General features: G+C 47.9%; 1 protein-coding gene across 1 annotated transcript; it reads left to right on the top strand.

The window, feature by feature from the left end:
* Window positions 1–4,117: 4,117 nt before the first annotated feature.
* On the top strand, window positions 4,118–21,018 carry ccnb1 (cyclin B1). The gene is made up of 9 exons (XM_033018579.1): window positions 4,118–4,261; window positions 8,055–8,180; window positions 8,560–8,649; window positions 12,991–13,161; window positions 14,768–14,926; window positions 15,611–15,847; window positions 17,878–18,018; window positions 18,100–18,210; window positions 20,798–21,018. Exons 1-9 carry the CDS (start codon window positions 4,238–4,240, stop codon window positions 20,906–20,908), a joined length of 1,170 nt encoding a protein of 389 aa, XP_032874470.1. The 5' UTR covers window positions 4,118–4,237; the 3' UTR covers window positions 20,909–21,018.
* The last annotated feature ends 3,094 nt before the right edge of the window (window positions 21,019–24,112 follow it).

The following is a 24,112-nucleotide window of genomic DNA, read 5'->3' on the forward strand; positions in this document are numbered from 1 at the left end:
TCTGATGAAAGTCATCGACCTGAAATATTAGCAGTTTCTCTGACTGTTTCCACCATTTTCTGCCTGTATTTTCAGTAAGATGTTTGGGGGGGAAATGTAAGTAAAAAGCACCTATCCATTTGAAAGGAATAAACCCGCTGAGTTTCTCCAGCTTTTTGTCTACCTTAAATAATTATACTCTTATCTACTGAATTACCTTGCCTGCATATATAGCTTCCACCCCCACCCCCAATCCAAGCCACTGTAGGATGGATCAGATGGTCTAGATCATGAATATTTCCATTGAGAATGCGCTACCTATTTCACTCCTTTTTATAGATGTAACCAAAACGGACAGAATTACTCTTTGCACTAACCAAAATACGCATCATGTCTCAGTGTGATTTTAATTTGGCTTCTTATTTGAGAGTCAATTGTCACAGTATTGCTCCCAACATGTCCATGGTGGAATGGAGACATGCGAGATTTCAGATGCTGGAATCTGGGACAAAATAGACGAGGTGCTGGAGGAACTCAGAGCGTCAGGCAGCCTCTGTGGAGGGAAATACACATGCAACATGACGATGATACAGCCAGTATAAATATCTCTTTAACACTGCCTATCCTCCCCCCCCCCCCCCTTCTCTTTGTATAGATAAAGGGTCTCGACGTAAAAAATTGTCTGTCCATTTCCCTCCACAGACGCTGGCTGACCCGCTGATATCCTCCAGCATCCCATTGGGATTTTCTTTATTAAGTTGCTGGCGTTTAAAGGGCCTGTCCCACTTGCCGATTTTTTTCAAAATCCAGCGGCGACAAAAAAAATGTTGCGACACTTGAGGAAACACCGCGTGTCATCACGCCGCGACTTTTTTGGTGACCTGATACGTCAGTCAATGATGCCGGCAGTGGTCGAAAAATATCGCCAAGTGCGACAGGCCCTTAAAGCGGTACCTACCATATATTATAAGTTCTTGGAGCAGACTTAGGCCATTCGACCCATCATATCTATAATAATAATAATAATGCATTTTATTTGCTGGCGCCTTTCTGGACACCCAAGGACACCTTACAGGACATAAAATCACAATACATTTATCAATATTAAAATCAAGTTGATTAAAAACAAAAGACAAAAAATACACAAAACATTTTAAGTCATTAAAATCAGGGTGAACATGGTGGAAGTTATGTCGGGTATGCTAATCTAAACAGGTGTGTTTTGAGTTGTGATTTGAGTTGAGTTGTGATATCTACACCGCCATTCAATCATGGCAGACCTATCTTTCCTACAACCTCATTCTCCTGCCTTCTCCCCATAACCCACGACACCCGTACTAATCAATTATTCTGAATATGATTTCAAATCTTCAGTCAGAGCTGAAATATCCCACTTTTTAGGTGTTTCAAAAATATACAGGTACCATTTCTGTAAATATAAGCAAAGTAAGTTCCCTTTGTACTAACAGTACCTAAAACTGGATCATGACATTCTGTTCCAGTGATCTATTAGATAGTCATACAGCGTGGAAACAGGCCCTTCGGCCCAACTTGGCTCATACACTTCTAAACCTATCCTGTCCATGTACCTGTCCACATGTCTTTTAATTACAGATTATTGTAGTCTGACAAAATGTTTGCTGCCTCTTACTGGGAAACTTCATGCAAATGGAAGGGTGGAGAATGTACTACATTAAAATGAAACAAAATTCATTGAAGCTCTTTGTTGGCATCGGATTTTTCTTTGTATATTATAATTTTAGGCAACCCATTTAAAAATATGTGATTTTGTAACTTTATAATGTGTCTGGAATTCATCCTGGCAGAGAATTTGAAATTTTCCAAAAATTCCAACAACTGGACTGCACACAAAGCCCAGCAGCGGTCAAAGTCCGGCACCCCACCCAACTCATGTACCGATGATTGGCCATGAGAAGGAGGGGGTGGTGGAGTTGGCGGTAAGCGAAGGTCCGAAGGTCGGACAGCTGGCCGGGCTGCCGACCGACGGGGCCACGGGCGAGGCGCTGCTGGTGCTGCTGCACTCCATGGGCTGCACTACGTTGGGGCGGGGCGCTCCGACCCGAGTGGTAGCAGTCAAATATATGACAAGGGCGGTCCCGTATGGGATAAACCAATTTTGCCCAATATACGGGTTGTCCCAGGTAATACGGGACAGTTGGCAACCCTACTCCTACCGGCCCCTGCTCCTCGCTCGTGCCCATCTCTCCAGCGACTCCATCCTCACTGGCTCCTCGGGGGACAAACAGGGTGACACTCCTCCACAGGCCGTGGTCCGCCGAGCGGGCTCCCGGTTCCACTGCCGGCCAAGTTAAGTTGAATTTATTGTCCTATGTACAAGTACGGTGAGATGCAGGTACAATGAAAACCGTGCTCGCAGCAGCATCACAGGTGCGTTGACTCGACAAACATACAAAGACATAAATTAGACAAATTAATAAGGAAAGGACTGCAAAAAAACAAGACCACTGCAAAAAACACAATTAGTAAACAAGTCCATGGTAGTGCAAGAGGTCGGTCTGAAGAAGGGTCTCGACCCGAAACGTCACCCATTCCTTCTCTTCAGAGATGCTGCCTGTCCCGCTGAGTTCCTCCAGCTTTTTGTGTCTATCTTCGATTTAAGCCGGCATCTGCAGTTCTTTCCTACACATTTTGTAGTGCAAGAGGTGGTCCATAGTGTTCTGTTGCTGAGGTGGGATTAGGTTTGTGCGAATTGGTTCAAGAGCCTGCCGGTCGTAGGAAGGTATCTGTGAGGCCATGACACCCCCACCACCGTGTTTCACAGATGAGGTGGTATGCTTTGGATCTTGGGCAGTTCCTTCTCTCTATACTTTGTTCTTGCCATCACTCTGATATGTTAATATTATACCTCGAGGTCAGAGTCGGAAAACATAAGAAACCAAAGAGTCGGAGTCTGGTGTTTTGGGTATCTACTCCACAGCCCTGCTCAAAAGCTTTCTTGCCAGTGTGAAGAAGGGTCTCAACCCGAAACGTCACCCACTCCTTTTCTCCAGAGGTGCTGCCTGTCCCACTGAGTTACTCCAGCATTTTGTGTCTATCTGATGTGTCTAACTGGTCACATTTGGAGCATTGTAAGCAATTTTGGGCACCATGTCTGAGAAAGGATATGTTGGTTCTGGAAAGGGTCCAGTGGAGGTTTACGAGAACGATTCCAGGAATGAGTAGGTTAACCTATGACGAGCGTTTGTCGGCACTGGGCCTGTACTCGCTGGAGTTTCGAAGAATGAGGGGGGACCTCATTGAAACGTACAGAATAGTGAAAGGCTTGGATAGCGTGGATGTGGAGAAGATGTTTCCACTAGTGGGAGAGTCTCGGACTAGAATTTAAGGAAGTTCCTTTCGGAAGGAGATGAGGAGGAATTTCTCTAGTCAGAGGGTGGTGAATCTGTGGAATTCATTGCAACAAACGGCTGTGGAGGCCAAGTCAATGGATGCATTTAAGGCAGAGATAGATAGATTGTTGATTAGTACGGGTACCAGGGGTTATGGGAAGAAGGCAGGAGAATGGCGATAGGAGGGAGAGATAGATCAGCCGTGATTGAATAGCGGAGTAGACTTGATGGGCTGAGTGGCCTAATTCTGCTCCTATCACTTGTGACCTTGTGATCCCACTGGCTGCCAACAAGCCCAGGGCAGCACCACGTGTCTAGCGCTGCCCCGCCCTGGCAGGCCCACCACGTGACTCCAGACCCGCCTGAGCTGTACCACGTGTTCCCCGACGTCCGCCCCGCCCCCGGCTCCTGCACCACACGTGACCACAGCCCAGCCCAGCGCCCCGCCCCCCGCTCCTGCACCACACGTGACCACAGCCGAGCCCGGCGCCCCGCCCCCCGCTCCTGCACCACACGTGACCACAGCCGAGCCCGGCGCCCCGCCCCTCGCTCCTGCACCACACGTGACCACAGCCGAACTCGGCGCCCCGCCCCCGCTCCTGCACCACACGTGACCAAAGCCGAGCCCGGCGCCCCGCCCCCCCTCTGCTGGCCGCGGCCACGTGACGCGCCGTCCAACCAAAGATCTTTGCGTCCAAACTGATACACGTCTGTGACGTCAGCAATGGGGCGCCATGGTAACGCATCCCAGAGGCGGCGGCTCCGACCAATGGGAGCAGGCGGGCCGCTCGGCGGCGGCCAATGGGCGCGGGGTGGCGGGCAGTTTAAACCCCAGCTGGTCCGCGGCGCTCAGTGTTGTGTGGGAGCGGAGCACAAGTAGCAGCAGCATGGCGACGCTGAGAGTGAGCAAGGTATAGTGTGTGTATCTATATATCTGTGGGAGCGGTGCAGCAGCAGCAGTAGTAGTGTGTCGCTGAGAGTGAGCAAGGTCAGTCTAGTCTAGTGTGTGTGCAGGGCTGGAGGCACGGCGCTCAGTGTGTCTGTGCAAGCGGTGCAGCAGCAGCTGAGAGTGGCCAAGGTGCAGTGTGAGCACTGGAGCAGGCCTGGCGCTGAGAGTCACCAAGGTCAGCCTAGTCTATTGTGGGTGCAGGGCATGGCGTTGAGAGTGAGCAAGGTCAGTGTGTATACGAGGCATGGCGCTGAGAGTGAGCAAGGTCAGTCTAGTCTAGTGTGTGTGCAGGGCTGGAGGCACGGCGCTCAGTCAGTGTGAGTTGCTGCTGGCATGGCGCTGAGGGTGGTGAGCAAGCTAGTGTGTAGTCTATATAGGCTTGTCCGCGGCGCTCGGTGTGAGCTGCTGCTCTTGGAGCCATGGGTGGACAAGGCAGGGTGTGGCCAAAGTATGAGGTTTGTAGTCTGTTCATGTCTGCGGACGGCCAACGTGTGAAGTGCGTACAGGGCTGCATGGTGCTGCGGGTGCACAAGATCTGGCCGTTGTGTGTGTGCGGTGGGACGAGCTGTACTGTGCACTTATGCAATTTGTCCGGTTACTTCGTACGAGCTCCTTTTTGAATTGATTTTTAATATAGCGTCCTGTAAAACACTTTTGCAGGCTTGGTGAGAGTTAAGGTGCAGCAAAACTCTGCCGCCTCGCCTTAAAGCCTGCACTTGCAACCCGTCCCCCCCCCCAACCCGCCTTTCCTACGTCTGTCTCGGAAGCCGATAGTCCATTCTCTTCAGCTGTTTCTTGGCAGACGACGGCCGCTAAAAAGTGAATAGAAAGTTAAGCTGGTGCTTCTGAGGGTTTGCATTGGGAAGGAAGTGTGTTTCTGGAACTGAGCCCATAAAAGCAACCTTTGTTGTGGGGAATTTAGAACTGGAGGCACAGTTTAAGAGTATGGGGTAAGCCATTTATGGATGAGGAAAAGCGTTTTCACACAGAGGGTTTCAAGAGAGACGGGGGATATGGGAGGGGGCGAGGAAGGCAGGAAGGGGGTACTGATTGTGGATGATCACAAAGAATGGCGGTGCTGGCTCGAGGGGCTGAATGGTCTACTGCACCTATTGAACCACCACTCTACACCACATTCCCCACGCCCACCCAAAAAAAAAAATCATTCCCCGAACAGTTGGCCTAGGGGGGACAATAATGCATAGCAGAGTAACTTGCTTAACACTTAAGAAGAAACATGGGCAATATCTTCTGAAGAAGCGTTTCGACCCAAAACATTGCCTATTTCCTTTGCTCCAGCGATGCTGCCTCACCTGCTGAGTTCCTCCAGCTTTTTTGTCTATCTTCTGGTTAATCTTTAATCACAAGTAGAAAACTGATTTGCTTCCGATCTTTACACTTTATTGAAGAAACAATTTGCATTGCATAACTGCTTTTGTCTTAGGAGTGTGCGGCTGCTTCCTTTAAGAACATGTGTTTTGCCTTTTGAGTTTGACCTGCCATTGGTGGTTGCCATTTCTCTGCACTATCTCCATACTTCTCTGGGAGCTTATTCCATGCACCCACCACCCTTGTGTAAAAATAAATATGTTACCCCTCTCCTTGAACCTGTCGGCTGGTTCATATGCCCCTGTCCCACTTAGGAAACCTGAACGGAAACCTCTGGTGGCCTTGTGCCCCACCCAATACAATACAGCCTTGCCTAGGCCTCCATTCTAGTCGACTAACGTTTATTATTTGGCTCTCACTGTGGTCTTTTGCCCTGTTCCAGTGAATAATACAATGTGCTTCAAAGCCTAGGGTTTGTCATTGACTTCTGTTTGTGAGATGACAACAATCCCAGCTTGTTGAGAGAGCTGGGCAATTCTCTTGGTTATCAAAATGAAGCATTAACTGTTCCCCTCAGATATTTCCAATATTTCCTGATCTCGCAATGCTAAACTACTATTTACCTCTTTGGCGACCCTAGGACTATCCTTTATTAAGGTATGCCTACTTTGAAGACGTTCTCCTCCTCTCTCCGAAAATGAATTTCCCAGGACTATCCTTAATTGGATGCTGGGTTTGCGTTGCGCTCAACGTTATTCCCTCGTGTATCTGTACACTGTGGATGGCTCGATTGTGATCTTGTATTGTCTTTTCTGCTGACTGGTTAGCACGCAACAAACTTTTCACTAACTCGGTACACGTGACAATAAACTAAACTTGTACCTCAGTGCACCAAGGCCTACTGGAGGTCCTAGTTGCTGGCCATTTTAACTTTTCTTTCCATTCCCATACTTGCTTCTCTGTCCTTGGCAAGAATGAGGCCATGTACAAACTGGGTAAACAGTACTTATTCCCCTTGGGAAAAGTTACCGACCCACACCCCCAATGTCTCAGATTTCCCTTTCCCCTGCCCCCTTTCACCAGTATCACTCCCTCTGGCTTTGCATTTCATTCCCTTTTTCCTTATAATCATGATACTGTGTGAAAACAGGCCCTTCAGCCAATTGAGTCCACGCCAACCAGCAATCCCTGTACGCTAACACTATCCTACACATTAGGACCAATTCACAATCTTCACTGAAGCCAAGTAGCCTACAAACCAAAGGCACACAAAATTGCTGGGGAAACTCAGCGGGTGCAGCAGCATCTATGGAGCGAAGGAAATAGGCGACGTTTCGGGCCGAAACCCTTCTTCAGACTGATGTGGGGTGGGGAAAGAAAGAAGGAAAAGAGGAGGAGGAGGAGCCCGAGGGCGGGCGGATGGGAGGAGACAGCTAGAGGGTTAAGGAAGGGGAGGAGACAGCACGGGCTAGCCAAATTGGGAGAATTCAATGTTAATGCCATAAGGACGCAAGGACCCCAGACGGACCTACAAACCAACCTGATCTCCCGGTGGCTCAGCACCAACTCCCCACTCACATTCCGAATCTGACCTTTTTGTCCTGGGCCTCCTCCATGGCCAGAGTGAGGACCACCGCAAATTGGAGTAGCAGCATCTCATATTTCGTCTGGGCAGTCTGCACCCCAGCGGTATGAACATTAACTTCTCCAATTTCAGGTAGTCCCTACTTTCTCCTCCCCTTCTCAGCTCTCCCTCAGCCCACTGTCTTCACCTCTTCCGTTCTTCTTTCCCACCCCACCCCACCCTCACATCAGTCTGAAGAAGGGTCTCGACCCAAAACGTTGCATATTTCCTTCGCTCCATAGATGCTGCCTCACCCACTGAGTTTCTCCAGCATTTTTGACCACCTACAAACCTGTACGTCTTTGGAGTGCGGGAGGAAGCCGCTGCATCCAGGGGAAACCCAAGCAGTCATGGGGAGAACGTACAAACTACAGACAGCACCTGTAATTGGGATCGAACCTAGGTCTCTGGTTCTGGATCGGGATAATTGATCGAACCTAACTCTGTAATTGGGATCGAACCTAACTCTACTGCTGCGCCACTGTCTCTGGCAGGTGGGAGGAAATGCATGCAGTCACAGGGAAAACATACAAACTCCACACAGGTAGCCTGTGATCAGGATTGAACCCAGGTCTCTGGTGCTGAGGCAGCACCCCCACCACCATTGCTGTTCTTGAGATGTAATCATCTGATTAATAGATGCACTAGAATTATGATGCAAACTGTTTGTATGCAACTTTCACTGTGCATAGAATTTAGTGACCACCTGAGTTTCGGACAGGAGGGGCAACATGATTGGATTTTTCCCAGGAATGGCCATTTTCGAGGTTGATCTATTTATATAATCTGCTTTCATTTGTAGGTTACTCGTGTTGGCAAAAGCAATGTTGAGCCAAATGTTCTTCAAGCAAAAGTTGCGGCAAAAATTGGCCTGAGACCTAGAACGGCTCTGGTGGACATCGGGAACCGTACACAACCTTTAACGAAGGTATGTTAAGTGTTTTGTTTTTTCTCATTGTTGCTTAGTACAATTTGGATATTGGTAGTGGGCCTGTCCCACTTGGGCGACTCTTTAGGCGACTGCCAGGGACTATTTAATGGAATTCACCTATGACACCTGGCGACAACCTGCGTCAACCTACGACAACTTAGACAACACCTACATCGACCTACAACAGCAAAAATTGTCGCTGAAAAAATTTCAGCATGTTGACAATTTTGCGGCAGTAGTCTCCCAAATAAATTGCCTGAGTGGGACAGGCCCACAATGAGTCCTGAGAAACCTTATGGGCTACTTCAGCGGAGTGTTTTGTATTTCAAAAAGTGGTGAGATAATCAACTTGTGCTGTCGATTTGGACTTTTGCAGGGGAAAAGTACTGTGGTGGCGAAGGCCGAACCAGCCAAGGTTGTTAAACCTGCCGTTCCACTAACTGAAATATATGAAGACTTATCAAAGGTAATTTGAGGACTCTTGGCTATTGCAGAATAGAATGGCAAGTGTTAAGTCTTTTGCATTTGTATAAATACTCTAAACTTTGTACCTGTTAACATTGCAATAAAGTTAAACTTGACCCCCCCCACCCATCCTGCTATAATATAACTAGATCGGAGAAGTTGGACTTTAAAAATCCAAAGTCCCTGTGTGCAAGTGACTTCACAGCAAATGGCAGTATACTGAAGCATGGCTTCCAACGTGTCCTCGTGGAAAAGGCCACCGACCAACATTAACAACATGAGTTTAAGAAGGAACTGCAGATGATGGAAAATCGAAGGTAGACGAAAATGCTGGAGAAACTCGGCAGGTGAGGCAGCGTCTATGGAGCGAAGGAAATGGGCAACGTTTCGGGCCGCTGAGTTTTTCCAGCATTTTTGTCTATTAACAACATGGGTGTGGCCCATTTCCTGTTCCTCTGCCTTGGCGACCGCCCAGACCATCTTCCACTTGATGATGATGATGATGACGATGAATGCTATTTATTGTCATTCAAACCTAGGTTTGAACGAAATTTCATTTCTACAGTTTTTTACATTACAAAAAAACCCAAGACCCAAACTTAACACAATTTACATAAACATCCATCACAGTGAGTCTCCAACACCTCCTCACTGTGGTGGAAGGCAAAGTCTTTATCTGTTCCCTTTGTTCTTCTCCCGCGGTCCAGCAGTCCACCTGCAGCGTCAAGGCGAACTGGGGCTCCCGATGTTAAAGCCCCCAGGCGGACGATGATAAGTCCTGTGGCCGTTTAAGCCGCGCCGGGCGATGTTAGGCCCCCAGCTCCATGTCCTTTAAACAGCGCGTTTCCAGCGGGAGAAGTTGCCGTTGCGGAGCTCGGAAAAGCGGTCTCCCACCCGTCAATGATGGAGCAGGTCCAATGGATCGCGATGTGCAAGTCGACACAACAGGGGCGAAAGCGTACCCAATGTTGCCCTCATCCCGGTGGCTGCCTTTTTGTGTGGCTTCATCCCACTGAACCAGGTGTCATTACCTGCTGAGGTTCTACCTGTCCCAGGTGTTGAAGGAAGGGCCTGGCACTAATGTCACACAGCACCAGTCACCAAGACATTGCTCCACCACCTGCCCATTGGAAATGTTCTTCCAGGCCAACGTCTTTGACCAAAAGTCTCGGGCTGTGGCCAGCACAGAACATCCTGCAGGACAAGGACTCTATGGCTCCTGAAATGTGATTCCCTGGTAACATGCCCCATCGTCAGAGCTCCAAGTACCAAGACCACGCTTGGCTGTTGGGGTAAGGCCCTCCTAGTCGGATAATTCTTGTACTGTCAGTGTTGCCCCTGATGCATGCTCCCCTTTGGATAGCTAGCATGGAGAAGTATAAGAAGGAACTGCAGGTGCTGGTTTTGTCCTGCGTTCTACGCTGGCGGCGATGCGTCGGCACGAACAGACCCTCGCACGGACTCTCCTGCAGCTCCGGGCCTCACTCACTCACCCACACCGGCAATGGGCCCCAACTGTACTTCATTCTATGCCAGATCCACGCCCTCAACCCCAAACGCTTCTGGACTCTACCAAGGATCACAAGCTTGCCCGCCTCCAAGACCACGAGTCTGAGATTGCCGCCACGAGGAGCGGCGCCAACATCCACCGCCTCGCCGAACCCAGGTCTTGGAGGCGGGCAAGCTTGTGATCCTTGGTAGAGACCACAGAAACTGCCGGCTCACCTGAGTTCCAGGCCCACGACTTCCACGATGTAAACTCCCACACCACGTGGCCTGACTGCTAGGTCCCTCCTATAGTGGTGATGGGTCTTCCCTTCTCAATGAGATGTCCTCATTTTTAGGGAACAGGGGTTCCCCTCTCCCATCATGTCTCCTCGGTACCCTGCAGCTCTACCCTTACTCCCACTCCCCCTAGTCCTTCCCTTCCACCCCATCAGCTGTCGCATACAATGCACAATCTTCTGACATTCCCACCTCAATAGACAATGGGTGCAGGAATAGGCCATTCGGCCCTTCCGAGCCAGCACCGCCATTCAATGTGACCATGGCTGATCATCCCCAATCAGTACCCCGTTCCTGCCTTCTCCCCATATCCCCTGACTCCGCTATTTTTAAGAGCTCTATCTAGCTCTCTTGAAAGTAACCAGAGAACCTGCCTCCACCGCCCTCTGAGGGAGAGAATTCCACAGACTCACAACTCTCTGTGAGGAAAAAGTGTCTCCGTTCTAAATGGTTTACTCCTTATTCTTAAACTGTGGCCCCTGGTTCTGGACTCCCCCAACATCAGGAACGTGTTTCCTGCCTCTAACGTGTCCAAACCATTAACCATATAACCATATAACAATTACAGCACGGAAACAGGCCATCTCGACCCCTCTAGTCCGTGCCGAACACATAATCTCCCCTAGTCCCATATACCTGCGCTCAGACCATAACCCTCCATTCCTTTCCCATCCATATAACTATCCAATTTATTTTTAAATGATAAAAACGAACCTGCCTCCACCACCTTCACTGGAAGCTCATTCCACACAGCTACCACTCTCTGAGTAAAAACAATCTTATGTTTCAATGAGATCGCCTCTCATCCTTCTAAATTCCAGAGTGTACAAGCCCAGCTGCTCCAGCCACCTCCAACGGGATCCCACCACTAGCCACATTTTCCCATCTCCACCCCTTTCCGCCTTCCGCAGAGACCGTTCCCTCCACAACTCCCTGGTTAACTCGTCCTTTCCCACACAAGCCACCCCCTCCCCAGGTACCTTCCCCTGCAACCGCAGAAGATGCGACACGTGTCTCTATACCTCCTCCCTCAACTCTGTCCAGGGACCTCGACAGTCCTTTCAGGTTAGGCAGAGGTTGACTTGCACCTCCTCCAACCTCATCTACTATATCCGTTGTTCAAGATGTGGACTCTTGTACATCGGCGAAACCAAACGCAGAACACTTTTGCTCAGCCCGCCTGAACCAACCTGATCTCCCGGTTGCTGGACACCTTAATTCTCCTTCCCTACACGGACCTTTCTATCCTCGGTCTCCTCCATTGCCGGAGTGAGGCTAAACGCAAACTGGAGGAACAGCATCTCATATTTTGCTTGGGCAGCTTACAGCCCTGTGGTATGGATATTGATTTCTCTCACTTCAGGTAGCCCCGGCATTCCCTCCCTCTCTCTCTCTCAATCCCTTCCCCACCCAAGTCACACTAGCTTCTCGTTTCCATCCTATATCATCGTTACTTTTTTGTGTATCATTCATTGTTCTTTATCTCTCCACATCCCTGTCTAGATCTCTCCTTTCCCTTATCCCTCACCAGTCTGAAGAAGGGTCTCGACCCGAAACTTCACCCATTCCTTCTCTCCAGAGATGCTGCCTGTCCCGCTGAGTTACTCCAGCATTGTGTATCTGCCGTGGAGAGGTGTTGGTTGCCAACCTCTTTGCAGAGTGTGGAGAATGATGCAAGGGTCCTCCATTTCATCCTGAATGGCTCCTTAACAGATTTGCCGGCTGTTCCCAGAGACCGACATCAAGAGCTGCTGGAAGCCCATCAACTCTGAAGGAAGGACTCTCTTTGGGCCTGTTGCCACACTTGTATCACTCTGACTACTCTCACTACAGGAATTTAGAAGCATATATTTTAATAATAATAATAAATTTTATTTAATGGGCGCCTTTCAGACATCTCAAGGACACCTTACATAGATCAATAGGAATAAAAACATATAATCAGAATAAAATAAAATAAGTAATAAAGTCATCACAGAGACACAAATTAAAAACAGAATGTTAAGTTGAACTTTATAAAGGACCATAATAACCAATAGAATATTATGAGAGGCACGGTGGCGCAGCGGTAGAGTCACTGCCTTACAGCGAATGCAGCGCCGGAGACCCAGGTTCGATCCCGACTACGGGTGCTGTCTGTACGGGGTTTGTACGGTCTCCCCGTGACCGCGTGAGATCTCCGGTAGAGGTACAGGCTTGTCGGTTAATTGGCTTGGTGTAAATGTAAATGATTGCCCCTAGAGGGTGTAGGATAGTTAATGATGTGCCAAAAGGGCCTGTTTCCGCACTGTATCTCTAAACTAAACTAAAATATATGTTAATCTTTCTTGGAAGTCTAGTTGCTTCTTGTTGATGCTTCACATGACATAGAAATAGAAACATAGACAATAGGTGCAGGAGGAGGTCATTCGGCCCTTCGAGCCAGCACAGCCATTCATTGTGATCCTGGCTGATCGTCCCCAATCAATACCCCATGCCTGCCTTCTCCCCATATTCCTTGATCCCTCTAGCCCCTCTACGCTGAATGTACATTGACTTTTGCCGCCATTGTTTGCAGGTTCCAGTGCCGCCACCCACTGAAGCAATAGACTGTGTATCTGAAGACTTGTGTCAGGCCTTCTCTGAAGTGCTGCTCCCTGTGACAGATGTCGATGCAGATGATGGCGATGACCCCATGCTGTGCAGCGAATACGTCAAAGACATCTACAAATACCTGCGGCAGCTGGAGGTTGGTTATAAAATTCATCCAAGATATTCTCTCAATGCTAATCTGAGGAAAGACATTCTTGCCATAGAGGGAGTACAGAGAAGGTTCACCAGACTGATTCCTGGGATGTCAGCACTTTCATATGAAGAAAGACTGGATAGACTCGGCTTGTACTCGCTAGAATTTAGAAGATTGAGGGGGGATCTTATAGAAACGCACAAAATTCTTAAGGGGTTGGACAGGCTGGATGCAGGAAGATTGTTCCCGATGTTGGAGTCCATAACAAGGGGTCACAGTTTAAGGATAAGGGGAAATCTTTTAGGACCGAGATGAGAGAAACATTTTTCACACAGAGAGTGGTGAATCTGTGGAATTCTCTGCCACAGAAGGTAGTTGAGGCCAGTTCATTGGCTATATTTAAGATGGAGTTAGATGTGGCCCTTGTGGCTAAAGGGATCAGGCGGTATGGAGAGAAGGCAGGTACAGGATACTGAGTTGGGTGATCAACCATGATCAATTGAATGGTGGTGCAGGCTCGAAGGGCTGAATGGCCTACTCCTGCACCTATTTTCTATGTAATGCCAAATTGTGTTCTGCGGATTAGATTCTCTTCCCGCCCGCACTCACCGTTTCCTAGATCACTCGTCTCTCTTGTGCCGTTCTGGTCTCCAATGCACTCTTATACACCTGGAGGAGTCTGGAGGATGTGCAATTTTAGGTTTTGCCAAAAATCTTTACTGCTCTCATGTAAATGATCATTGCAATAGTAAACTGAATATTCATGGTTTCTATTTTAACGAGCATTTGAAAGCCCGTTATTTAATCTTGCTTTGGCAATTGTCGTTGTATTTAATGCTCCATAACCAGCAAATATGTTGAGGTAGCCTTGGGTGAGCTTTTAGTTTTAGGGACACAGCAAGGAAACTGGCTCTTCGGCCCGACACGATCCACACCAACTGCTGACCATCTGATCCCACTGCACCATAAAGGCAATTTACAGCACCCGAGGCCGGGGTCGAACCTGGGACTCTGGTCTTGCGAGGCGGCAGCAGCTCCATTACTGTGCCACTGTGCAGCCCTGCTAGTGTGGAATAAGTAAAGGTCTTGGATCCAACTTCATCCCCTGCAGTAGGAATGGGCTGGGTTCCTAATCTGTGTTTTTTTATTTTGGGGCGTGGCAGCGACTAGGAAGGTGCTGCTGCCCTTTAAAATCTGACCTTGGACTACTAATGTTTCGGAATACTAGGATATTGGGTGCTTAACTATAGATGATGTGGCAGCGCAAGTCATAGTCTTCCCTCGTTACTACAGACCTCTTCTCTAACGGGAGGTCGTTAACATTGACAAGCAATTTCCTCCATGACACTAGTGCAGTGATGCACTATTAAGCAATGTAACAACCAGCCTTTTAGTATTTTGAGCTTGCAGTAACAAAAGTATGTTGAAAATAACTTTGTATTTGAATGTCTCTTTTCACGAAGTGACCACTGGATGATTGGAGCAAATCCCTTACTCTGTGGGATCCCTTATAGTGGGCAACATGAAGGAAGAGGCTTTGCTCTAAAGTAGAATTTTGTTTTGTTTTTTGTTGCTAAATATGCTTTATAATTCCCCCCCCCCCTTTAAGATGGAGCAGCCCATCAGGCCAAGGTTCCTCGAGGGCAAGGATATAACGGGGAATATGCGCGCTATCCTGATCGACTGGCTTGTGCAGGTTCAGAAAAAATTCCAGCTGCTTCAAGAAACCTTGTACATGACCGTGTCAATCATAGATCGATTCCTGCAGGTAAGAATGTCTCGTGGACTTGAATTGTCGAATGGGACACCTGGATAGAGTGGATGTGGAGAGGATGTTTCCACTAGTGGGAGAGTCTAGGACCAGAGGTCATGGCCTCAGAGTAAAAGGATGCTCTTTAGAAAGGAGATGAGGAGAAATTTCTTTAGTCCGAGGGAAGTGAATCTGGAATTCGGTGGCAAACGCCTCCGTTGCCATGCTGTGAAAATGGAGAGGATGAAAAGGAGGCCATTAGGACTGTAAACTCCTATCTCACTGGGGACTAACTTTACCGAACCAATTTACTGTTGTGTGGTGTCTTTTTAAAATTGCTGGGTTTATTTCCTCCCACAAATATGTGATTCTGTTCCATTCTGTTTTGTAGTCTGTTTGCACAATCTGCAAGCATTGACACTTTTTATTTCACTGCACGTCTCGTATGTGTTTGTGACGAATAAACTTGACTTGACTTGTCAATGGATATTTTTAAGGCAGATAGATAGACTCTTGGCATAGTTGGTAGGGGTTAGGGGGGGGGGGCAGGAGAATGGGGTAAGGAGGGAGAGATAGATCAGCCGTGATTGAATGGCAGAGTAGACTTGATGGGCTGAATGGCCTAATTCTGCTCCTATCACTTATCAACGTGCCCTTTCCACCTCGTGTGGCAGAAGTCCTAATGCAACTGTTGTCTCCTAGGACAGCCCAGTGACCAAGAGGAATTTGCAGCTGATTGGCGTGACGGCAATGCTGGTGGCCTCCAAGTACGAGGAGATGTACCCTCCGGAGATTAGCGACTTTGTCTACATCACGGACCACACCTACACCTCAGCTGCGATACGCGAGATGGAGAGGAGGATTCTGCAGAAGCTCGACTTTTCTCTCGGCCGCCCTCTGCCTCTACACTTTCTGCGGCGAGCTTCAAAGATCACGGGGGTTAGTCGACCATCTCAATTGCCTTCATGGGGGAAGCATTGTGGACAATGGAGTTGAAACGTTCTTCCTTGCTGTATATATTACTATCCAATAGACTTGCTATCACTTCATCAGGGGCACCATGGCCAGTCCGCCACTGGCTATATCTTGCTATAGCCCCTATAGACAATAGGTGCAGGAGTAGGCCATTCGGCCCTTCGTGCCAGCACCGCCATTCAATGTGATCATGGCTGATCATCCCCAATCAGTGCCCCGTTCCTGCCTTCTCCCCATATCCCCTGACTCTGCTATCTTTAAGATATGATTGAAAGATACATCATGGAAATGGGCCCTTTAACACTTGCCCAAGGGCAGGGTGGTAGAGTTGCTGCTTTACAGTACCAGAGACCCAGGTTCGATCCTGACTACGGGCGATCCCAGTGACTGGGTTTCCCCGAGAGCTCCAGTTTCCTCCCCCCCCCCCCCCCCCCCCACCACTTTTGTAGGTTAATTTGCTTCGGTTAAAGTTGTAAATTGTCCCTAGTGTGCAGACTACTGCTAGTGTACAGGGATTGCAAGTCTCGGTGTGCTGAAGGGCCTGTATCCGTGTTGTATCACTAAAGTTGGATGGAATTCCATTCTACATTTGGATCCGAGGAAGGGTCTCGACCTGCAACGTCGCCCATTCCTTCTCTCCAGCGATGTTGTCTGTCCTGCCGAGATTCTCCTGCTTTTTGTGTATCTACGTTTGGGGTATTCTGTTCATACAGACCTTAGACCATGCTGACTGTCAGTCGCCCTGAGATGTGTCATAGGCCGGAGAATCGGGTTGAGGGAAAGAGTCAGAAGAGTCTTGACCCAATGTGCCATTTCTGCTTTACAGATTGATCCCTGGGATGTCCTATGTGGAAAGATTGAAAAGACTAGGCTTGTATTCACTGGAGTTTAGAAGGATGAGGGGAAACCTTATAAAAACATATAAAATTATAAATGCTGCAAGAAATGCAACACCTGTCCCTTCACCTCCCCCCTCGACTCCATTCAAGGACCCAAGCAGTCGTTCCAGGTGCGACAAAGGTTCACCTGTTACTCCTCCAACCTCATCTACTGCATCCGCTGCTCTAGATGTCAGCTGATTTACATCGGGGAGACTAAGCGGAGGTTGGGCGATCGTTTCGCCGAACACCTCCGCTCAGTCCGCAATAACCTACCTGAACTCCCGGTGGCTCAGCACTTCAACTCCCCCTCCCATTCCCAATCCGACCTCTCTGTCCTGGGTCTCCTCCATTGCCAGAGTGAGCAACACCGGAAATTGGAGGAACAGCACCTCATATTTCGCCTGGGTTGCTTGGGTCCGGATGGCATGAACGTTGAATTCTCCCAGTTTTGCTAGCCCTTGCTGTCTCCTCCCCTTCCTTAACCCTCGAGCTGTCTCCTCCCATCCCCCTGCCCGCGGGCTCCTCCTCCTCCCTTTTTCCTTCCTTCTCCCCCCCCCCACCCCCCATCAGTCTGAAGAAGGGTTTCGGCCTGAAACGTCGCCTATTTCCTTTGCTCCATAGATGCTGCTGCACCCGCTGAGTTTCTCCAGCATTTTTGTGTACCTAAAATTATAAAAGGACTGGACAAGCTAGATGCAGGAAAAATGTTCCCAATGTTGGGCGAATCTAGAACCAGGGGCCACAGTCTTAGAATAAAGGGGAGGTCATTTAAGACTGAGGTGAGAAAAAACTTTTTCACCCAGAGAGTTGTGAATTTATGGAATTCCCTGCCACAGAGGGCAGTGGAGGCCAGATCACTGGATGGATTTAAGAGAGAGGTAGATAGAGCTCTAGGGGCTAGTGGAATCAAGGGATATGGGGAGAAGGCAGGCACGGGTCATTGATAGGGGACAATCAGCCATGATCACAATGAATGGCGGTGCTGGCTCGAAGGGCCGAATGGCCTCCTGCACCTATTTTCTATGTTTCTCCCTGTTCCCTTTTACCATTTGGATCTTGCTATATCTTGTTAAATTACTAGACTCCTCTGTTTATACTTTACCCTAATTGCAGGTCACCTCCGAGCATCACACCCTGGCTAAATACTTCATGGAGCTGACTATAGTGGACTATGAAATGGCGCACTATCCCCCGTCTCGGATTGCAGCTGCTGCTTTTTGCCTTGCTCAGAAGGTCCTGAGTGTGGGCGAATGGGTGAGTATTAAACCACTTGGACTTTTTAGTAAATGTTTTAATGCGCTGCTTCTCTTGACTATTTTGACGTCATTCTTTCAGACCCCGCTACTGCAGTACTACATGGACCATAAAGAGGAGGATCTGGTGTCGGTGATGGAGCACATTGCCAAGAACATTGTCAAGGTTGACCAGGGCCTCACTAAGCATCTGGTAAGCCCGTCTGTAATTCTTGCTCTCCATCAATGCCTCTTGCTATATACATCTCTGCCTCTTAATGAGGTGTAATGTCCAAAGGCCAAACTGGTCAAAGTAGCACTGAAGTCCATTGCATCCTTGAGCAGCAAAATCTTCAGACGTTGCTTGCAACAAGATCATTACTAGTGAGTCCCACAGTTTTGTCATCCATCCCCTCGTTTTTTTTTTCCAGTTTAATTATAGACTTTAACGTAAGGGTAAAGCTTGCAGATGTAAGCTTTGGAATACCGGATGTAAGCTTTGGGATACCAGATGTAAGCTTTGGAATAGATCGTTTAAATGCACTATCCTTTACCCAGAGCAGGAGAATTGAGAACCAGGGGACAGAAGTTTAAGGTGAGGGTGTCCGAAAATGTAGAAACAGAAAATGGGTGCAGGAGGAGGCCATTCGGCCCTTCGAGCCAGCACCGCCATTCATTGTGATCATTGCTGATCGTCCCCAATCAATAACCCGTGCCTGCCTTCTCCCCATATCCCTTGACTCCACTAGGCCCCCAGAGCTCTATCTAACCCTCTTAAATCCTAATAGGAACCCAAGGGGCAATTTTTTTATTTATGTTTTATAAACACAAAGGGTGGTAGGTATATAGAACAAGCTGCCAGAGGAGGTAGTTGAGGCAGGTACTATCACAATGTTTAAGAAACATTTGGACTGGATAGATTTAATGGGATATGAAGTAGGTGAGACTAGTGTAGGCAGGGCATGTTGGTCAGTGTGGGAAAGTTGGTCCAAAGGACCTGTTTCCACACTATCACTCTGGGTCAAGGGTTCCCAGCCTGGATTAAATTTTGCCTACCCAGGGGGTAAATTTGTTGATTCTGGATTTGTACTTTTTTTTCCTTATTGACTGACTGTTTGGTTCTGGTATACCAGTATCAGTTCATTAGTTCATAAATAAGTGAAATAACATTGTTATGTGCTATTAAAGTTGCCTGGGGCAAACGGGACAAAAGGTTGGGACCCCCTGGTCTAGATGAAGTTAGCCAGCAGAGGTAAATCTGAGACTGAAGAGCTGGTCATGTCACAGTACAGGTGCCATGGGTTATGGGGCAAAGGCAGGAGAATGGGGTTGAGAGGGTAAAGAGAGATCAGGCATGATTGAATGGCAGAGTAGGCCTGATGAATGACCTAATTCTGCTCCTTTCAGGCCTTCTGGCCTGGTTCGGCAACTTGAACGTCCAGGAGCAGAAAAGACTGCAAAGGGTTGACTACTGTCTGGGCCATCACTGGCTCTGACCTCCCCACCATCGAAGGGATCTATGGTAGTCGCTGTCTCAAAAAGGCGGCCAACATCATCAAAGACCCACACCATCCTGGCCACACACTCATCTCACCACTGCCATCAGGAAGAAGGCACAGGAGCCTGAAATCTGTAACGTCCAGGTTCAGGAACAGCTTCTTCCCTTCACCCATCAGGCTATTAAACACGACAACCTCATAAGCGCTGAACCTCAATAGACTATAATTATTATTGCACTGTTATTGTCTTTTTCCTGAGTTTTTGTTATGTTATTTATTATGATTACATATTCTGTTGTGCTGCAGCAAGTAAGAATTTCATTGTTCTATCTGGGACATATGACAATAAAACACTCTTGACTTGAACATACAAGCTCCGTACAGACCACACCCGTAACCAGGATTGAACCCGAGTCTCTGGCGCTGTAAGGCAGCAGCTCTACCGCTGCCACCCAAATTGCCGCACGTACCTTTGCGCAATGAAGTTCCTTTGCATTTCAGTAAAATCTTACGACGCAACCCTGCTTGAGGGTAAGAATGAACGAGTAGATTACATTGGGGTAGTACACAAGCCACTGCATTTCCAAAGCCATCTTGCAACCTTCAAGTTGAAAATGGTGGAGCCTGGTCAGGGGATGCTGTTGATGGCCTCCATTGTGCTTCAGGTCATGTCTGATCTGCATGTTCAGCCTCTTGGAGCAGCACATGCTGTTGGTACAGGACGGGCCATGGTCACTTTGAATAGTGGGGTCAGCTTCTGAGGAAAGTGCATAATCTACTGTGAAGATGCTCTCACTTTGATCAGCTATGGTCTAGGGTGAAATATCACTGGGTACTGATCACATCAATGAAGTACCAGGTCTGATGTGATTTTACTCTGCCTCATAATTGGAAAAAACAAGTCTATTAACATAACCAGAATGGCTATTTATTGAAGTCTTGGACATTGAATACTTTTATCAAATCGGTGGTACAGCGGTAGAGTTACTGCCTTACAGCACCAGAGACCCGGGTTCAATCCTGACTGCGGGTGCTGTCTGTACGGTGTTTTTCCTGTTTTCCCTGTGACCTGTGTGGGTTTTCTCCAGAGGTAGGAAAGGAGCTCTGGTTTCCTCTCACACTAAAGATGTACAGGTTTGTCAATTGACTGGCTTGATATAATTGTAAACTGCCCCTAGTGTGTGTGTGTGTGTGTGTAGCATAGTGTTAGTGTGCGGGGATCACTATTTCCGTGCTGTATCTCTAAACTAATTTTTTGCAACTGGATGCTGGTGTCGTAACTTTCTTTCATGTTCTCTGCAGACCATCAAGAACAAATATGCCAACTGCAAGCTTCTGAAGATCAGCACCATTCCACAGCTCAAATCTAGTGTGATTATAAACTTGTCCAAACATCTGATCACTCGTAAATAACTTCCCTACCACCTCTTGTATAGTCTTGCCCCTTGCATGTTTCGCAGCACTATGTGCTACTGTAAATAAATGTAGTTACTATTTTACTTTCACCAATAAATGGCGTTTTTTAAAAGTTTAGTGCCAGTCTGAGTTTGATAACTAATTGAATTTGAGTTGATCTCTGCCTCTTGCAATGCTGGGCTGTCCTCGGGGGTATCAATGCCACAGTCAATGTTACTGGTTCAGTACACCTGTTTGATCTCAGAACAGCAGTAGTCGTACAGCGTGGAAATGAGCCCTTTGACCACTGAGCAGCATGTCCCAGCTACACTAGTCTCACTTGCCTATTTTCGATCCATATCCCTTTAAACCTGTCCTATCCATGTACCTGTCTAATGGTTCCTTAAACATTGCAATAGTCCCTGCCTGAACTACCTCCTCTGGCAGACACAAAATGCTGGAGTAATTCAGTCTGAAGAAGATTCTCGACCCGAAAAGTCGCCCATTCCTTCTCTCCAGAGATGCTGACTGTCCCACTGAGTTACTCCAGCATTTTGTATCTACCTTCGATTTAAACCAGCATCTGCAGTTCTTTCCTACCTCTGACACCCATCACCCTTTGCATGGAAATGTTACCCCTCCAGTTCCTGTAAAATCTTTCCCCCTTCACCTTAAACTCTGGTTCTCGATTTCCCCCGGTCTGGGCAAGACTCTGTGCACAAATCCAATTTATTTCTCTCGTGATCTTATACACCTCTCATCCTCCTGCGCTCTGCTCTGTCTGCCCAACATCTCCCTGTACCTCAGACCCTCGAGTCCCGGCAGCATCCTTGCAAATCTTCTCTGTACCCTTTCCAACTGAACTACTTTCCTGTAACATGGTGCCCAATACTGAACACAAACCGGAAGCGGGGTCCGCGCGGAGGTTGAGTGATCCCCGTACAGGGCCGGTCCCACCTGCATGCGGCGAGCGTGACCAAACCGGAAGCAGGGGCTGAGCGGCGGTCAAGTGAGTGACGTGAAGTTCGTGTGTGACGTACGGCGGCTGTGGGCAGGCCGTTGCCGTGCGGAATTTTTGAACACGGGTCAGTTTTTCGGAGCCCAGGAGTATGTCGGGACCAGCTCCACGCAACTCCATACGGCTCCGGCGAGCGAAGTGGGACCGGCCCCGCGAGGCCGTACGGCTCAAGCAACCCTGTTAGGTCGCGCTTGCCGCATGGAGTCGCATCCAGAGAATAAAGACCTCGTGGGACAGGCCCTTAAAAGTTCTTTGCTTAAAGATAAATGCACTTCAGTATTTCATAGTCGCACAACATAGAACCAGGCCCTTCAGCCCACATCACCCAACATGTCCCATCTACACTAGTCCCACCTACCTGCTTATGACACTGAACCTGTCCTATCCATGTACCTGTCCAAATGTTTCTTATATGTTGTGATGCTCACTACCATTTAATCTTGGCCTTGTTAACCTGCCTGTAAAATGCAAATTCATAATGGTGGTAAGCTGGGATCAATTTCTTGAGGTGGGGGTGGGGGGTGGGAGAGAGAACTAGCGGAGGTAGCAGGTATTTGGTTTCCAGTAATGTTAAAGGAAAGTGAGGGGATCCAGTTAATTTCCTTCTGTATAAATATCAATTTCCCTCCACCTGCCATAGCCATACTTATAACCATATAACAATTACAGCACGGAAACAGGCCATCTCGGCCCTACAAGTCTGTGCCGAACAATTATTTTCACCTAGTCCCATCTACCTGCACTCGGACCATAACCCTGCATTCCTTTCCCATCCATATACCTATCCAATTTATTTTTAAATGGTAAAATCGAACCTGCCTCCATCACTTCCACTGGAAGCTCATTCCACACCGCTACCACTCTCTGAGTAAAAAAGTTCCCCCTCATGTTGCCCCTAAACTTCTGTCCCTTAATTCTGAAGTCATGTCCTCTTGTGTGAATCTTCCCTACTCTCAATGGGAAAAGCTTGTCCACGTCATCTCTGTGTATCCCTCTCATCATTTTAAAGACCTCTATCGTCCCCCCTTAACCTTCTGCGCTCCAGAGAATAAAGACCTAACTTATTCAACCTTTCTCTGTAACTTAGTTGCTGAAACCCAGTTCTTTAGACTCTAAAACAGTAATACACTAGGTCATGGGACATGCCAACTGCAGACAGACAGCACTCGAGGTTGGGATTGAGCCTGGGTTAAATGTTCAATAGAAATGACCAGATATTCCACTGGTACTGCCCCACATTGAGTCCCTACTGAAATTCAAATCTATCCTTTTTTCGCCTGTTGACAATCAAAATAATCTGCGCTTCATCCTAGAAATAGCGTCTGGCCTTTGAAGGTGTTCAGAATATTGAGTCGCGGCTAAAGGTGTAAATGTGAAGATGTTTCTTCTGCAGTGTAGAACATCGGGGTTCAATTCATGGGACATAGAAAGGAAGGAGATGGTCACTTGCACAGGGTTGGGCTGGTGTCTGGTTAAAGTGAGGAATTATGGTTGCAGATTTGACTAGGTCAAAAACGAGGTGTGATTACTGTGTAGAAAAATACAAATTTATAACAATATAAGTAAATAAAAGCCATGGGATGTATAATCCAGTTAATCATGGGTTAACACTGAAGATCGATGCAAAATGCTGGAGTTAGTCGGTTGGCCAGGCAGCATCTCTGGAGAAAGATGGGCAGCGTTGCCCTTCAGAAGTTGCAGTTGTACAAGATGTTGGTGAGACCACATTTAGACTATTGTGTTCAGTTCTGGGCACCATGTTATAGGAAAGATATTGTCAAGCTTGAAAGGGTTCAGAAAAGATTCATGAGAATGCTGCCAGGACTAGAGGGTGTGAGCTATAGGGAGAGGTTGAGTAGGCTGGGTCTCTATTTCATGGAGCGCAGGAGGATGAGGGGAGATCTTACAGAGGTGTACAAAATCATGAGAGGAATAGATCGGGTAGATGCAGAGAGTCTTTTGCCAAGAGTAGGGGAATCGAGGACCAGAGGACATAGGTTCAAGGTGAAGGGGGCAAGATGTAATAAGAATCTGAGGGGTAACCTTTTCACACAAGGTGTGGTGGGTGTATGGAACGAGCTGCCAGAGGAGGTAGTTGAGGCTGGGACTATCCCATCATTTAAGAAATAGGTAGACAAGTATATGGATAGGACAGGTTTAGAGGGATATGGACCATACGCAGAGAGGTGGGGCTAGTGTAGATG

This window comes from Amblyraja radiata, chromosome 3, assembly GCF_010909765.2.
Source record: "Amblyraja radiata isolate CabotCenter1 chromosome 3, sAmbRad1.1.pri, whole genome shotgun sequence".
Taxonomy (NCBI): Eukaryota; Metazoa; Chordata; class Chondrichthyes; order Rajiformes; family Rajidae; genus Amblyraja; species Amblyraja radiata.

What these genes read in the sequence shown, in the direction of transcription:
- ccnb1 (XM_033018579.1), top strand. Translation starts at nt 4,238, where the DNA reads ATGGCGACGCTGAGAGTGAGCAAG. An exon ending in TATATGAAGACTTATCAAAG is followed by an intron (nt 8,650 to 12,990) that starts GTAATTTGAGGA and finishes CATTGTTTGCAG; the next exon opens with GTTCCAGTGCCGCCACCCAC. An exon ending in TCATAGATCGATTCCTGCAG is followed by an intron (nt 14,927 to 15,610) that starts GTAAGAATGTCT and finishes GTTGTCTCCTAG; the next exon opens with GACAGCCCAGTGACCAAGAG.